Source organism: Cheilinus undulatus, linkage group 3, assembly GCF_018320785.1.
Source record: "Cheilinus undulatus linkage group 3, ASM1832078v1, whole genome shotgun sequence".
Classification (NCBI taxonomy): Eukaryota; Metazoa; Chordata; class Actinopteri; order Labriformes; family Labridae; genus Cheilinus; species Cheilinus undulatus.
Genome location: NC_054867.1, coordinates 614,339 through 631,754, shown reverse-complemented (window position 1 = coordinate 631,754; position 17,416 = coordinate 614,339). Strand labels below are relative to the sequence as shown.

Sequence of the window (17,416 nt, the reverse complement as noted above, 5' to 3'; positions counted from 1 at the left end):
GGTCTGATGTTCTTCTGTGTTAGTTTGACTCCAGATGAACGGGATGCACACCTTCCAGAAAGTTCCTCTTCTGTCTGGTCAGTCCTCAGAATATTTCCCAGAAGTCTTTGGGATCATCAGGATGTTTTTAGTCAAATGTGACACGAGCCTTTGGCCTTGGAACTCTCCCATGATGCCATTGTTGCCCAGTCTCTTTCTGATAGTTGAACCATGAACTCTGACCTTAACTGAGTCAGTGAGGCCTGCAGGTCTTTAGATGTGGTTCTGGATTCTTCTGGGACCTCCTGGACGAGTCGTCCATGTTCTCTTGGAGTCATGTTGGTAGGCCGGCCTCTCCTGGGAAGGTTCACCACTGTTCAGTTTTCTCCATTTGTGGATAATGGCTCTCAGTGTGGCTGGCTGGAGTCCCAAAGCCTCGGAAATGTCTTTTTAACCCTTTCAGACTGATAGATGTCAGAGACTTTGTTCCTCATCTGTTCTCTTTAGATGTTCCATGATGAGTTGGAGATCTTTTAGTCTACAGGTTTTATTTAAGGGTTTATTCATCCAACAGGTCTGGCAGTGATCAGGTCTGGATCAAACTGAACCCAGCCTTATTAAAAATGTGGTTAATCAGAGTTACTTCATGATTTAAGGAGGGGGCGATGACTTTTCCACAGGTAGGTTTAGATGGCTTTTTTCTGTAATAAATGAAATCATTTAAAAACTGACTTTTGCATTTACTCTGGTTATCTTTGTCTAATATTAACATTAGTTTAAAGATCTGAAACATCTAAGTTTGACCGATTTGCAGAAATTCAGAAATCATGAAGGGGGACAAACTTTATCACGGTGCTGTCGTTCCCATTTCAGTCCCTCCAACAAAACAGATGCAGAACAGCTGAGCTGATCAAAGATTTAATATGAAACGGTTCAAGTACAAAAACAGTGAATATTTACATCAACAGACGGACAGAGACGGACGGGTTAGAGTCCTAACAGAGTTTTAGCCGTCTGACTCTGAGCCTGGAGAGTCTCGCTGGCGTAACGCTGTAACAGCTCCATCTTCTTCCTCCTGACTAGAGCCTCCTCCACCTAGAGAGACGGTAGCAGCCGTTAACAAAGGATGGACCAGCTGATTCAGCAGACAGGACAGGGCATGATGGTTACAGAGCACAGACTAGCAGTAGTCAGACATTCCCTTATCTCATGGCAGTTTCACTCTAAAAACATGAATGTGCAGGATTTTCATTCCTTCCTTCCTCCTGTGTCTCCCTGTGATGAAGACTAAACCTGAGAGGTGCTTCTATCATTAAGGTCAGTTACTGTCATCACTAAACACCTGCTGGATTTAAATACAGAAATATAAGAGACAAATGGAGTTCATGAGAGGAAACCCTCGCTGATCAGGCGGCGTTAACATCCCGCTGCAAACATTTAAAGAAACAGCCAGCGTGACGGCGTCTCACCTCTTTCTGTGAGGGAACAGGGACATGTGCGATGAAGGTGAGTCCTCCCTCCTCTCCCTCCAGCTCTTCTCGGCTTTCCTCATCTTCTGGCTGCACAAACACACAAAGCAAACACGTTCCCCTCAGTACGTTTACATCCACAGTGAAGCCCAGCTACTGTCACAGTCCGGCATCCATCCAAACAGGCACCCCCTTTATTTTAACTAGAAATAACACCAACCGGAGCTTCTACACATCTAAGTCACAACTGTAGCTGATGCATGTAAGGTTGTATGTAATGTGTCATTCCTCTACATGGAGAGGGAAGCTAACCACAGTCCACATCATTGTTGTGCAAGCATTGGCCAATAAAGCTGATTCTGAGTTAAGACCGCCCTGGGCCCAGGACACTATTGGAGCTTTTCTACTACGGCTTCAGGCCGTGTCACGCTCAAATGGTCCCGCTAATCTCAGGATCAGTTTTATCCATGACACCCTTCTGGTCCTCTTAAACCGGTGTTCTGAATGCGGTTTAGCTTTAGGACCCACTACCACCTCCAACAGTCCCCCTTGTGGGACTAATAAAGGAATATCATAATTCCCTAATTTTACATCATAGCCGAATATTTGTAATGATAAAGGAGGCAGGTGTGACAGAACAAAGAGATGGAGACATTCCCTTCAAAATAAAAGCACATCATAGACTTCATCTCACATCCACGACCCACTAGAAACGCCTTTGTGGGTCTGACTGATCTTAAAGGTCACATATTATCCAAATACACTTTTTCAGGTTTTTCTAACAAGCATAAAAAAAACATGTGCCCCTGGCCTTGTGTACCTTTTCTACCTGGATTTTCTACATTGCTCCTCTCTGCCTCCTGCTGCATGTCTCTAAATCAGTCTCGCTCCTGTCTCACGTGCCCCTGACTGTCCAACCAACAAGATCCAGTTGGGATGAAAGCGCATCGACTAGGAGCTGCCAGTCCTTAACTAACCCAGTGGGGTGAGGTGCTGAGCCCTGGACAGGCTCTCCCTCTGGTCTCCAGACCCTGGTTTAGCAGTGGCTGGTTGGTACCAGACTAGTGCCGTCATGGCCCTGGTGTGTTTTGGGCTTTAACTGGATTTCTGACCTCATCCCAGCAAACCAGCAACAGAAGAAAATGGTGGGTTGGGACCCATTATTGTCTGAAGGTTACCTCTTCATTGTGGACAGTGTAGATGCTCTCCTCTTCTTCCTCTTCCTGTTGTTGTTTATCTCCTGACAGACGAGACTCCCTCTCTGCTTTCCACTTCTGCACCGCCTCCATCACCGCTGCACACAGTCACACACACAGTTCTATTAAAAACACAAGGTACACACAGTACACGCACAAATCTAACACTCTAAGATTCTCCAGCACCTAATCAGTGACGTGTGGTTCTTATGAAGACGGTAGGGTCCAGGTAGGGTCAAAGGTAGTTCTGATACTGATATCAGTGTCTCTGGGGCCTACACTATAGACGGACTAAATAACAACATTCAGCTAAAACATCCATCTACATGAAGAACTGATGCCGCCATTTTAAAGACTAGAAAAACACTCGTCTTAACGGACGCAACACGGCGAGAAAATCTGGGCTGCCACCAGAGGAGGCCAGATCTTTTCTTCTTTTTTGTTTCCTCTGATTGGTGGATACTACGATGCTAAGTTAAACTGGCCTCCTCTGATTGGTGGATGCTTTAATAAAGATAATGTGACTCCAGTGATCCTAACTCTGTCCCACCTTGTTTCTCGTACTGGGCCTCCAGAGGCAGCAGCACGCCGTCGTCCTCGTCTCTGTAGCCGTAATATTCGGCGTCCACATCCTTCATCAGCTCTGCCCTTGTTTTCCTCTGTGCTGGGGCAGCTGGGGGGTCACATGATCAGAGAGGACCAATTAGACGAAGGCTCAGAGATAAACAGTTTGAATCAAACAGGGAGTGAAAACAGAGACTACGTACGCTCCTTCTCAAAGAGCTCTCTGACTCCAGGAAGATCTCTGGCTGCTCCAAAGTATTTATACCCCCGATTACCAGGAACCTCCTTTCCTTCATGATCCAGCATCCTCGGACCCACTCTCTGAAACACAAACCATTAAGGCATTTTCATATCAGGTCTGGCCATCTCAGACCATACCTGAGCCTGACTGTACAGGATCCACAGCTGGTACTGGTTCTAGATAGGTCCTGGTTCTGTTTTGATATTTACCGCGTAGTCGGGGCCTCCCAGCTCTTTGATCCGGACTTCCCAGTGACCTTTTTCTCTCAGCAGCTTGTTGATCTCATCGTTTAGATCACGGATCCTGAACTCGCCGAGACCAGCTGTACACAGAGGCACAGACAGACAGGTCAGACACAGACGGATCTTTCTCTCTCAGCATGTGGATCTGACTCCAGATCCCTCTGACATGAACCCTCTCTGTTAGCTGCAGTCATTTAAATCCACCTGTTCATCATCCAGGTGAATCTTCAGGTTCAGGACACTCACCGTTCTGGATCTGAGCCACTTTCTTCGAGATCTCACTGATGATCTGAAACACAATCACACATATTTCACGTTCATTCATCCTTCTGGTGACTCTGAAACGTTCCTACTTCATAGTTCTCAAACTACAGACTGAAAGACAGGTCAACTACGACTCCCAGGGTGCATTTCACCGACAAACAGCCAGGCTGGAACGTTAAAGTTAAAGACCCTGCAGAGTAAAAATAAATCTGTATTAGGGTTGCTGTTTGCAAAATCGTGTCTGTTGAATGAAATGAAGCCACGCCCACTCAGGAGATATATGATCCCCTCAAATTAAAAAAAATGCTACAATATGATTGGAGGAAAGCTCTCATGCTTTGAGCCCGCCCCCTGACCTTATGTTGACCTCATGATCAGAGCAGCTGCCTGGCTCTTCTGAGTGAACATTGTTATTCACGATATAGTGCACTCATTCCATCCCACAATGCATTGTGAAAAGTAGTGAACAACTGATGGTCACTAGCCCAGCAATATTTACCATAATGCATCACGGTTGCTGCTCTCAAACATGACGGATGAATGAGAGGAGCACAGGAACATGTACAAAAACTTTTTTAGATGCTGTTTTGTCTGTTGGTTTAACCAAATCTGTGAGAAAATATTAAGGATTCAAAACGGACTAACTTTTTCCCCCATTATGATTACAGGGCATGAGACCATCATCTTTGTGCAAAAATAATACACACAAAAATGTAGATTACTTTGTCACTATAGAGACAGCCTTTTTTTAATCTATTAGTATATCTATCTTGTGTGAAAATCCGTTACATTTTTTATCAGTTTTCATTGAAATTCTACCGTTAATTTCGATCCTCAGCCGTTTTCAAGGAAATTTACGAGCCGTTGCTGCTAAATGTTTTAATTGTGAGACGGTGATGGCGTCATCGCCCGCAGCCAGAGTCCAAAATCATTTTTGTGTTTTGCAGTTGAGTCCACTATATAGTCCACTATATAGTCCACTATATGCTGCTCACTATAGAGGGGATAGGGAGGAGGGAATGAGTGCGTGGTTTCACACACAGCGAAAGTCTGTTTCCTGTCTCCAGTCTCTGTTCTGATGCTGTCAGTGATCCATAGACCACTGTGGCTGATAGATTTGGTAAATTTACCTCACAATGAAGAAAAAAACAGCATTTAATCCAGAATTCAGTCACATGTAGATCTCAGAGTTTTCATGTTTGCAGAAACCAGATTCACACATTTCTAGAGTTCAGACAAACTCTGGATTTCACTTTACAGGATCTTTAACCGTCACAAACACAGAGAACATCTCAGAGAGAGGAGCTGACACCACAGGAAGTTAACGTCATGTTGTACTCAGATCTTTAAAGGTCTTACCTGCCGTCTCCATTTCTCTGCTTTAGGGAGTTCGCTGCACTCTGAGGCCAGAAACGGCCTCCTCTCCTGCAGACAGACGGAAAGAAGCAGACGCTCGGTTTGTTTTTCTGTCTTTTAACACTTTAAGAGCAAAATGACCCTGAAACTACAACGCCGCTCTGAGAACACGGTGATTTACCAGAACATCTCTGATCCCTGGTTGTCTTAGTTAAAGGAGAGGTGTTATTTAAGTATTATTATTTATTTATACCTGTGAGAGTGGGCGGGACAAAACATGATAAAGTGACAGCAGTGCTCTGTACTAAAAAGGAGTAAACCTTCATTTAACTTCATGGTCAATCAAAGCAAGATGAAAAAGAATATAACATCTGTCAGTAAGATCACGGTACCTCAGGCTCTGGTGTGTAAGTCAGACTTTTCATACCAGTTTGTTTATCTGCAGGTTGGCTGCTTGGTTAAAGGCTGAGGTCATCTATGCTGTAAAAGATGCAGAGACCACCTTCACAGTGGAACAGCCCTAACGTTAGGGCTGAACCATTCACAAAAATAATCTAATCGCCTTTTTTTTTCCAAATATAGTGATTCCAATTTAATGTGTGATTATTATAAGGTTCCTTATTTTATGAAGATTTGAAAAAATATATCTAAGTGCAACTGATTTTGCTCTTATTGCAAATTTGATACCAACTGCTTATTGAAGGGTATTATCATTTTTATATCAATCTGTTATGATGAAGTGAAACAAGCATAAAAAGGAAGATTTTGTACACCATATATTACATATATATATAAAAACTGAAACTTGAATGTTTGAATAATGTGCTCTGCTCCTGCAAAAATGAAAGCATTAACCTGGTATTCTGGCACATTTCCAGTTAAAGAAGTACTGCACCTTCTGTGGTTCGTAAACTGCACCAGACTATATTACGGTTTGATCTAATCTGTGATTAATTACCCAGCCCTACCTAACATGACTGATAACTCGCCCCATTCATTGTGGAGCAGCTGATGAAATACACAAGACAGACCAGATCGGCTGGGGTTGGCACCACTTTTTAACCACTTTTCCCATTTTTGGGCCTCAATCCTTCATTTAAAGAAAACAGGGAGTTTACTGGTAATTAAATAAAAGCAGTTTGGCTGGAGACTGTCCTCAGAGGAGCTGGGCAGAGAGCTGCGAGTCTGTCACATGGCTGCAGGCTCAGAGCTCAACTACCATAATACAGCTAGAAGATGTGCAAACACCATAACTGGACTAAACTGGACTACCATCAACACAAACGATCTCCACAAAGGACAGTTAAACCTCTTTAGCCCTGGGAGACTCCACACAATAGCCTGCAGCCTTTCTGCTGGGGCGATTTAAATTCTGGGTTTCACAGCGAGGAAAAGAACAATAACGTAAGAACCATGAGGTAAAAACATGGCAGTATAAACAGACTACAGATACAGAAAAGCCCATCAGCCTTTCCTCTTCTGAGTCTCCAAGCTTGGACATCTTCAGAGAAACGCAGAGTTACGTCAAAATGAGGAAGGAGAGACGGTCAAAGGTGGCGTTAATCTGGTCTGCTTTGTTTCTCAGCTCGCTGTGAGCCATGAAGACGCAGCTACAATAAAACAAAGGATGAGGGTGAAAGTCACCATGTCAAACTCGCAGTGAAGACAAAATGTCCCAGCATTTTATCCTGTTATACTGGCTGTAAAAGAAGACAGCCAACGTTTCAGATGAAGGACAGGGAATAAGTCAGATGTTAGAGTACTTGTTTTATGGGAACGTTTTTGGAGCCTTTAGGGAACATTTGTTGGATTCTTTTTGTCCCTACAAGAACTTAAGGTTTATTTTTCACCATTCCAGGGTTTGAAGATTTATACCGTCACATGAGAAAGAAATGCAGGACTCTGAGCAGAAGTGAAAACATAAAGCTGAACAGAAGCCCTACCTTGACTTTCCCCTCCTCGAGCTGAGCCTGTCTGAAGCGAGCCAGCGCCGTCCTGAAACACAGCAGAGGTCAGACGTTACTCAGTTATCCCACCACTTCTCCTCCCTTAAAGCTGAGCCATTGTGAACAATGAGAATAAAACCAGAATATGCCGAAACCTGGTCCCCAAACTATCAGACGTGACTAGAATCATATCAGGGTTTAAGCTAAATAGGCATCACAGACAGACGAGTACTCACATGGCCTTCTCTGCGTTTCTCGCCTGTAAAACAACAGACACACACGTTTATTACAGACTCAGATTCATTCCTACTTGTTTTTCTCTGTTATTCTAATTCTAAAAACTTAATAATACTAGAGATGCTCTGAGGGCTGGTACAGAGGTTTGGAATAAACCCTCAGCTGATGTTCATTCCCACTGCCATGTTTGACCAAAGACTTCTCCAGCCAGCATGGCTACTGGGATCTCTTCTGGGCCAGCTAAAGTGTTTATCAGACAAAGATAACCTGAGTTAATAAAGTCAGAGTTTAAATGATGATTTCATTTATTAAGGGTAAATCCATTCAAACCTCCCTGGTCCTACGTGAAACGGTCTTCCCCTCTAACCCTGATAACAGGACGTTCCATCCTCGGTGTTAGTGATAACTGTCAGTGAGTCTTCCTCATCTCTGTGGAGGAATGTTGTCCCACTCTTCTCTGCAGAATAGTTTCCAGTCAGCCTCACTGGAGGGTTTTCCAGCCTGTTTAAGGCATTTGGAGGTGATGCTAAACGGCTGCACTTCAGCTGTCACGTGCCTGTCCATGCTTCTGTCCAGAGGTATTTCCAAACTGTGTGCAGTGGTGGCTACAGCGGCATGTCTGCGAGGCATCCCTAACCAATGACCAACTGCTGGGATGTCACTGCGCTGCACTCGGAGGCTGGCGCTCTGGCCCTGCTCCAGAGCAGGACCGTACCTGGCGAGGTGCGGCACGGACGAACGATAGAAAAGTACATTAGCACAGCTTGGTTTGGAAGTCACAGTGAAAAAGCTCCATTAGAGTCATGTTGGTGGGAAGGTTCACCACTGTTCACAGTTTTCTCCATTTGTGGGTAATGGCTCCCAGAGTCCCTAAGCCTTCTCAATGTCTCAGTGACCCTTTCAGACTGGTAGATGTCAGAGACTCTGGTCCTCGTCTGTTCTTCTTTACATGGATCCATGATGAGTTGGAGATCTTTCAGCCTACAGGGTCTAGTTCAGGGTTTCTGGGTTCTTCAGGTCTGGGTGTGGATAGTTAGCTAATCCTGATCTAACGAGGGGGGTTCGGACTTTCCCACACAGGGCCAGGCAGGCTGGCTTTCCTCCTTTAATACATGAAACCATCGTTAAAAACGGACTTTTTCTTTCAGAGCTGGAGCCAGACTCCGGTCTCTGGTCTGAAACACTCTCACCGCGACTCTACTCTGACCTTTGGTCTCTGTTCAGTTAGCGCTACCCAGCTAACTGTGGCTACGATGCTAACATGCTAACTAGCTTCATATCAGGGCTAAGCAAACAAGCTCCGCTCCGGTACTCACCATCTCTGGTTATTATTTCCACTGTTAGAGAAGAATCTCAGAAAAGTTCTCCACAAACGACCAACACACGCCGACACAAACAGGAAGTACTCCTTCAAGTTCTTCCTGGTTTCTCGGGAGTGCTACAAGCTAGTCAACGGTGCCTACCGCCACCTAGTGTACCGGAGACGCTTTACATTCAGGAGACCGACGGCGGTGTCAGAGCAGGATGGTTTTAGGCCATAAAACAACAGAAATACAAATGATACAAAAATAAGATGCGACCAGATAGAATAGAATAGGTTCTTTACAGATGACGTCATCATGAAACAGCAGGGGGGGGGGCACCTCCCCAGAGATAAACTCTACAATAATGTTTTTAACTGTTTGCTATTTTGCCAAGTGTTCAAAGTATGAAAATATAAACATTCTTACGTCTTAAACTACCTTTGTGAGCTGAAATTAGTGAAATATTCAGGCAAAAAAAACAAACAACAGTTACAGAGAAACAGCAGAAATCCTGACTTTCCTACGTTCCCATTCATTCCTGATGGCTGTTCCCCACTTCCTGACCCCCGACAGACATTCTGGATCATGTGATCAGAAACAACCTATAAGATAGAATAAAATAGAAATACATACATGAATGACAGGATGAAATAAAATAAGATAAAATAAAAAATAATGATCAAAAAAAGACATGAAATATGAACAAAAGCAAAGGGGTCCCAGTACCACTCGGTGCTAGGACCCTAATGACCCAGGCATTCACCGAGCGGTGCTAGGACCCTAATGACCCAGGCATTCACCGAGCGGTGCTAGGACCCTAATGACCCAGGCATTCACCGAGCGGTGCTAGGACCCCGTTCCTCTGCTGCGGTGAAATGAGGTGAGCAGACGGCGGCGGTCTCTTCATCCTCCTCCATGTTTTTATTGTCAGATAAACTTACAGGCTTCAGTACAACCAAAGACATTTTATAGTAGCTCTAAGTGATATATTGTACAAAAATAACATTTGGATTTTTTGTGAAAACATTCTCCCTCTCCAAACTGAAATCCTTGTTTTCAAAGGCGTTTTAGCGTCGTTATTATCTTTATTATTATTGTTAGGCTCCGTCTGCTCCATGAGGTCCAAACAGCAACAAAAAGCACCGTAAAAATATTTAAATTAATGTTCCTTTTTCGTCTGTGTGACATGCTCTGATTGGCTCTTTTGTTCGTCCATGTTGCAATGACGTGGTCAGACCTGCGACGTGATTGGCTGTTTGCTGGAGTCAGAGCCAATCACATTTCAGATAGAGAAACTTGTTGTTTTGTCCAGAAAAAGAAAGTAAAAGTTAATCACTGTGTTGGAAGTAAGAAACTTCTGTCATATTCCCTCTATGTCAGCCCCGCCCCCTTTAACCCAGGAGGAGGGGCTTTGTTTTCTAATGCTAACCTTCTCAGCCAATCGGCTGGGCAGAAATGATTCTTACTCAAAGCTTTGTACATTATGACACTGCTACCAAACTAAAAACACAAATCTGTTGTTTTTTTCCTTTAAAAATGCAGAACAAAGTTGTTTTTGTTTTTTAGTGTCCGCCCCTTTTTCTTCCTCCGTCTGCTCTGATTGGCTGCTGTGAGTCTGACTGACAGTACTCCCGGCCAATGAGAAGAGGAGGATCAGAGGAAAAGAATAAAGAGAAAGAAAGAAGAGAAAAAAGAGGTGAGGGTTGGGGGGTTATGCGGCAGCTAGGCGGTGGCCTCGATGGTGCATTCCTTTGCCAGGTGACCAGATTTCCCACAGTTGTAGCAGTTTAACTCCGACGCCTTGCTGCAGTGCACGGCAACATGGCCGATCTCTCCACACCTGCAGAAAACACAACAAAGACCAGGATGAGCGAACCTGGTTCACACCAACAAACCCAAAGACTACTCAGACACTCCCAGTCCTGCTGCAGCATCATTCAGTCTACGCTGGTTAGAAGGTGGAGGTGGTGAATCCAGAAGCAGCCATGACACTTCAGTGACACACATGTGGTTTCTCTCCTCCAGACCAGCGCTGATTTCATCCACTTCAGCTCTGTCTAAAGATGTCTGTCTACCGTTGTTCCACGAGGAAGATGAGACTGACGACAGCTGAAAACAGATCTTTAGTGTTTCAATTTAATCTACACATTCAAAATCCATGATATTCTTCCCTGTGGGGAAATCTGTGAAAAACACACCTGTAGCTCCTCTAGCTCAGGGATTTGAGGTTTTGCAGAATGCACAGAAGACACTAGAATGATCTGGCATCAGATTCTAAAATGTGATTAAACTAATGAACAGACTTGGGCTGGGTGATTACGGCAAAATTCAAAATGAAATGAATGATTATTCCACCCCCAACACCCAGCTCTGTTTGTTCTGTAAATATCTGTATATTTTAAAACGAACTAGAAAAGCACTCGGAGGGCGCAGACCTCCACCATTAGCTCTATCTCCCAACAGTGCAGAATCCTTTTAAAAATTCCTGGATCCGTCCCCATGTGCCCCCCACCACGGCATTCGCCGACTACTCCCTCCCTGGTGGGGTGGAAACACAGGGAGGCAAAGCATTGGCTTTGCTACGGGTGGACTGTCATGGTGGAAGCATTGCCTGCTGGTGCCAACAGATGCACTGACAGTCTCACCCATGGTCTCACTGGACGACTGGAAGTCATGTCAGAGGATGAATATTCCTCTATTCCTCCCAGCATTGTGAGTATTCTCGTTACAGTTCGCCGTCTTTCTCTCTGTTATGCTCCAGCTCGTCTCCTTGACCGGGCATGTGTCTTTCAAACTCTATAAACTCCAAAACTTTGAATAGAAACACACCCAAAAATGCTGCTGGGATTGAAGTTACTCATGTCCGCCATCTCCTGGTGTAAAGTGGTAACAGCGCAGACCCCCACCATTAGCCCTATCTCCCAATAGTACAGAATCCTTTCAAAAATTCCTGGATCCAGATGGTGATCCGGATCACTCCCAAAATCTAATCAGTTCTTCCTTATGCCATATCTGACAGTTCCTGAAAATTTCCTGAAAATCCGTCCACAACTCTTCGAGTTACATTGCTAACAAACTAACAAACGAACAAACAAACAAACCCACCCGATCACATAACCTCCTTGGCAGAGGTAATAACTGAGTATAATAACTTATTTATTGAGACAACTGAAATCAAATACACAGCTGAAATGAAACTACCTGGCTGCCGATCACGTGACTACACAGCTAAAAGTTTAGTTTTAAGGGGGTGGTGCATTAGTAGAGAGAGATATTACAAGGGAAAAAATTGAAATAATTGACATGGCAGGGTTTGGTCATTTAGAAGTCTGGTGGTCCAGACCTGTTCCTGTAGCATGTGTCTAACTGTAGCATTGGTCTACCTGTAGCATTCATCTACCTGTAGCATTTGTCTCCCTGTGGCATTTGTCTACCTGTAGCATATGTCTCCCTGTAGCATTTGTCTCCCTGTAGCATTGGTCTACCTGTAGCATTCATCTACCTGTAGCATTTGTCTATCTGTGGCATTTGTCTACATGTAGCATATGTCTCCCTGTAGCATTCGCTCCCTGTAGCATATGTCTCCCTGTAGCATATGTCTCCCTGTAGCATTTGTCTCCCTGTAGCATTTGTATACCCTTTAGCATATGTCTACCTGTAGCATTTGTCAACCTGTAGCATTTGTCTCCCTGTAGCTTATGTCTCCCTGTAGCATTTGTATACCCTTTAGCATTTGTCTCCCTGTAGCATTTGTGTCCTTGTAGCATATGTCTCCCTGTAGCATTTGTATACCCTTTAGCATATGTCTACCTGTAGCATTTGTCTCTCTGTAGCATATGTCTCCCTGTAGCATTTGTCTCCCTGTAGCATTTGTCTACCTGAAGCATTGGTCTACCTGTAGCATTTGTCTACCTGTAGCATATGTCTCCCTGTAGCATATGTCTCCCTGTAGCATTTGTCTCCCTGTAGCATTTGTATACCCTTTAGCATATGTCTACCTGTAGCATTTGTCAACCTGTAGCATTTGTCTCCCTGTAGCATTTGTCTCCCTGTAGCTTATGTCTCCCTGTAGCATTTGTATACCCTTTAGCATTTGTCTCCCTGTAAATTTGTAAACCCTTTAGCATATGTCTACCTGTAGCATTTGTCTCTCTGTAGCATTTGTCTCCCTGTAGCATTTGTCTCCCTGTAGCATTTGTCTACCTGTAGCATTGGTCTACCTGTAGCATTTGTCTCCCTGTAAATTTGTGTCCTTGTAGCATATGTCTCCCTGTAACATTTGTATACCCTTTAGCATATGTCTACCTGTAGCATTTGTCTCTCTGTAGCATTTGTCTCCCTGTAGCATTTGTCTCCCTGTAGCATTTGTCTACCTGTAGCATTGGTCTACCTGTAGCATTTGTCTACCTGTAGCATATGTCTCCCTGTAGCATTTTTCCCCCTGTAGCATTGGTCTCCCTGTAGCATTTGTCTACCTGTAGCATTTGTCTCCCTGTAGCATTGGTAACCCTGTAGCATATGTCTCCCTGTAGCATATGTCTCCCTGTAGCATTTGTCTCCCTGTAGCATTTGTCTACCTGTAGCATATGTCTCTCTGTAGTATATGTCTCCCTGTAGCATTGGTCTCCCTGTAGCATTTGTCTCCCTGTAGCATTTGTCTACCTGTAGCATTTGTCTCCCTGTAGCATATGTCTACCTGTAGCATTTGTATACCTTTTAGCATATGTCTACCTGTAGCATTTGTCTCCCTGTAGCACTTGTCTCCCTGTAGCTTATGTCAACCTGTAGCATTTGTCTCCCTGTAGCATTTGTCTCCCTGTAGCATTTGTATACCCTTTAGCATTTGTCTCCCTGTAGGATTTGTATACCCTTTAGCATATGTCTACCTGTAGCATTTGTATACCCTTTAGCATATGTCTACCTGTAGCATTTGTCTCCTTGTAGCATTTGTCTACCTGTAGCATTTTGTCTACCTGTAGCATTAGTCTTCCTGTTGCATTTGTCTAACTTAAGCATATGTCTCCCTGTAGCATTTGTCTACCTGTAGCATATGTCTCCCTGTAGCATTTGTCTCCGTTTAGCACTGGTCTACCTGTAGCATTTGTCTCTCTGTAGCATTTGTATACCTGTAGCATATGTCTACCTGTAGCATTTGTCTCCCTGTAGCATTGTATACCTGTAGCTTATGTCCACCTGTAGCATTTGTCTCCCTGTAGCATTTGTATACCTGTAGCTTATGTCTAACTGTAGCATGTGTCTCCCTGTAGCATTTGTATACCCTTTAGCATATGTCTCCCTGTAGCATTTGTCTCTCTGTAGCATTTGTCTCCCTGCAGCATTTGTCTCCCTGTAGCATTTGTCTGCCTGTAGCATATGTCTCCCTGTAGCATTTGTCTGCCTGTAGCATATGTCTCCCTGTAGCATTTGTCTCCCTGTAGCATTTGTCTGCCTGTAGCATTTGTCTCCCTGTAGCATTTGTCTACCTATAATTTGTCTCCCTGTAGCATTTGTCTACCTGTAGCATTTGTCTCCCTGTCGCATTTGTCTACCTGTAGCATATGTCTCCCTGTAGCATTGGTCTCCCTGTAGCATTTGTCTGCCTGTAGCATATGTCTCCCTGTAGCATTTTTCTCCCTGTAGCATTTGTCTCCGTTTAGCACTGGTCTACCTGTAGCATTTGTCTCTCTGTAGCATTTGTCTCCCTGTAGCATATGTCTCCCTGTAGCATTTGTCTACCTGTAGCATTTGTGTACCCTTTAGCATATGTCTCCCTGTAGCATTTGTCTCTCTGTAGCATTTGTCTCCCTGCAGCATTTGTCTCCCTGTAGCATTTGTCTGCCTGTAGCATATGTCTCCCTGTAGCATTTGTCTGCCTGTAGCATATGTCTCCCTGTAGCATTTGTCTCCCTGTAGCATTTGTCTGCCTGTAGCATTTGTCTCCCTGTAGCATTTGTCTACCTATAATTTGTCTCCCTGTAGCATTTGTCTACCTGTAGCATTTGTCTCCCTGTCGCATTTGTCTACCTGTAGCATATGTCTCCCTGTAGCATTGGTCTCCCTGTAGCATTTGTCTGCCTGTAGCATATGTCACCATGTAGCATATGTCTCCCTGTAGCATTTGTCTCCGTTTAGCACTGGTCTACCTGTAGCATTTGTCTCTCTGTAGCATTTGTCTCCCTGTAGCATATGTCTCCCTGTAGCATTTGTCTACCTGTAGCATTTGTATACCCTTTAGCATATGTCTACCTGTAGCATTTGTCTCTCTGTAGCATTTGTCTCCCTGCAGCATTTGTCTCCCTGTAGCATTTGTCTGCCTGTAGCATATGTCTCCCTGTAGCATTTGTCTGCCTGTAGCATATGTCTCCCTGTAGCATTTGTCTCCCTGTAGCATTTGTCTGCCTGTAGCATTTGTCTCCCTGTAGCATTTGTCTACCTATAATTTGTCTCCCTGTAGCATTTGTCTACCTGTAGCATTTGTCTCCCTGTCGCATTTGTCTACCTGTAGCATATGTCTCCCTGTAGCATTGGTCTCCCTGTAGCATTTGTCTGCCTGTAGCATATGTCTCCCTGTCGCATTTTTCTCCCTGTAGCATTTGTCTACCTGTAGCATTTGTCTCCCTGTCGCATTTTTCTCCCTGCAGCATTTGTCTGCCTGTAACATTTGTCTACCTGTAGCATATGTCTCCCTGTCGCATTTGTCTCCCTGTAGCACTTGTCTCCCTGTAGCTTATGTCAACCTGTAGCATTTGTCTCCCTGTAGCATTTGTCTCCCTGTAGCACATGTCTTCCTGTAGCATTTGTCTCCCTGTAGCATTTGTATACCCTTTAGCATTTGTCTCCCTGTAGCATTTGTCTCCCTGTAGCATTTGTTTGCCTGTAGCATTTGTCTACCTGTAGCATTTTTCTCCCTGTCGCATTTTTCTCCCTGTAGCATTTGTCTACCTGTAGCATATGTCTCCCTGTCGCATTTGTCTCCCTGTAGCATTTGTCTGCCTGTAGCATATGTCTCCCTGTAGCATTTGTCTCCCTGTAGCATTTGTCTACCTGTAGCATATGTCTCCCTGTAGCATTTGTCTCCCTGTAGCATTTGTCTGCCTGTAGCATATGTCTCCCTGTAGCATTTGTCTCCCTGTAGCATATGTCTCCCTGTAGCATTTGTCTCCCTGTAGCATTTGTCTGCCTGTAGCAATTGTCTCCCTGTAGCATATGTCTCCCTGTAGCATTTGTCTCCCTGTAGCATTTTTCTCCCTGTAGCATTTGTCTCCCTGTAGCATTTGTCTACCTGTAGCATATGTCTCCCTGTAGCATTTGTCTCCCTGTAGCATTTGTCTCCCTGTAACATTTGTCTCCCTGTAGCATTTGTCTCCCTGTAGCATTTGTCTCCCTGTAGCATATGTCTCCCTGTAGCATTTGTCTACCTGTAGCATTTGTGTACCCTTTAGCATATGTCTCCCTGTCGCATTTGTCTCCCTGCAGCATTTGTCTACCTGTAGCATATGTCTCCCTGTAGCATTTGTCTCCCTGTAGCATTTGTCTGCCTGTAGCATATGTCTCCCTGTAGCATTTGTCTCCCTGTAGCATATGTCTCCCTGTAGCATTTGTCTCCTGTAGCATTTGTCTGCCTGTAGCATATGTCTCCTGTAGCATTTGTCTCTCTGTAGCATTTGTCTCCTGCATTTGTCTCCCTGTAGCATTTGTCTGCCTGTAGCATATGTCTCCCTGTAGCATTTGTCTGCCTGTAGCATATGTCTCCCTGTAGCATTTGTCTCCCTGTAGCATTTGTCTGCCTGTAGCATTTGTCTCCCTGTAGCATTTGTCTACCTATAATTTGTCTCCCTGTAGCATTTGTCTACCTGTAGCATTTGTCTCCCTGTCGCATTTGTCTACCTGTAGCATATGTCTCCCTGTAGCATTGGTCTCCCTGTAGCATTTGTCTGCCTGTAGCATATGTCTCCCTGTCGCATTTTTCTCCCTGTAGCATTTGTCTACCTGTAGCATTTGTCTCCCTGTCGCATTTTTCTCCCTGCAGCATTTGTCTGCCTGTAACATTTGTCTACCTGTAGCATATGTCTCCCTGTCGCATTTGTCTCCCTGTAGCACTTGTCTCCCTGTAGCTTATGTCAACCTGTAGCATTTGTCTCCCTGTAGCATTTGTCTCCCTGTAGCACATGTCTTCCTGTAGCATTTGTCTCCCTGTAGCATTTGTATACCCTTTAGCATTTGTCTCCCTGTAGGATTTGTCTATCTGTAGCATATTTTTTCCTGTTGCATTTGTCTCCCTGTAGCATTTGTATACCCTTTAACATTTGTCTCCCTGTAGCATTTGTCTCCCTGTAGCATATGTCTCCCTGTCGCATTTGTCTCCCTGCAGCATTTGTTTGCCTGTAGCATTTGTCTACCTGTAGCATTTTTCTCCCTGTCGCATTTTTCTCCCTGTAGCATTTGTCTCCCTGTCGCATTTGTCTCCCTGTAGCATTTGTCTGCCTGTAGCATATGTCTCCCTGTAGCATTTGTCTCCCTGTAGCATTTGTCTACCTGTAGCATATGTCTCCCTGTAGCATTTGTCTCCCTGTAGCATTTGTCTGCCTGTAGCATATGTCTCCCTGTAGCATTTGTCT

At 44.4% G+C, this 17,416-nt stretch overlaps 2 protein-coding genes across 2 annotated transcripts in view; both read right to left on the bottom strand.

The window, feature by feature from the left end:
• Positions 1–884: 884 nt before the first annotated feature.
• On the bottom strand, positions 885–8,933 carry isy1 (ISY1 splicing factor homolog). Its single transcript, XM_041782794.1, has 11 exons — positions 8,811–8,933; positions 7,494–7,516; positions 7,255–7,306; positions 5,315–5,380; positions 3,938–3,980; positions 3,659–3,771; positions 3,412–3,529; positions 3,195–3,317; positions 2,627–2,742; positions 1,449–1,538; positions 885–1,074 (listed from the first exon to the last, which is right to left on the bottom strand). The coding sequence occupies exons 1-11, from the start codon at positions 8,811–8,813 to the stop codon at positions 967–969; spliced, it is 855 nt and encodes a 284-aa protein (XP_041638728.1). The 5' UTR covers positions 8,814–8,933; the 3' UTR covers positions 885–966.
• A 763-nt stretch (positions 8,934–9,696) lies between these two features.
• The window catches only part of cnbpb (CCHC-type zinc finger, nucleic acid binding protein b), a 12,838-nt gene continuing 5,118 nt past the window's right edge, over positions 9,697–17,416 (bottom strand). The window contains exon 5 of the mRNA XM_041782795.1: positions 9,697–10,638. Within this exon, the coding sequence (XP_041638729.1) occupies positions 10,521–10,638 (118 nt within the window). The 3' untranslated portion in view covers positions 9,697–10,520. The remainder of the gene's footprint in view (positions 10,639–17,416) is intronic.

What these genes read in the sequence shown, in the direction of transcription:
- isy1 (XM_041782794.1), bottom strand. An exon ending in TCGAGGAGGGGAAAGTCAAG is followed by an intron (nt 5,381 to 7,254) that starts GTAGGGCTTCTG and finishes GTCTGTCTGCAG; the next exon opens with GAGAGGAGGCCGTTTCTGGC. An exon ending in CTGTTCCCTCACAGAAAGAG is followed by an intron (nt 1,075 to 1,448) that starts GTGAGACGCCGT and finishes CCGTCTCTCTAG; the next exon opens with GTGGAGGAGGCTCTAGTCAG.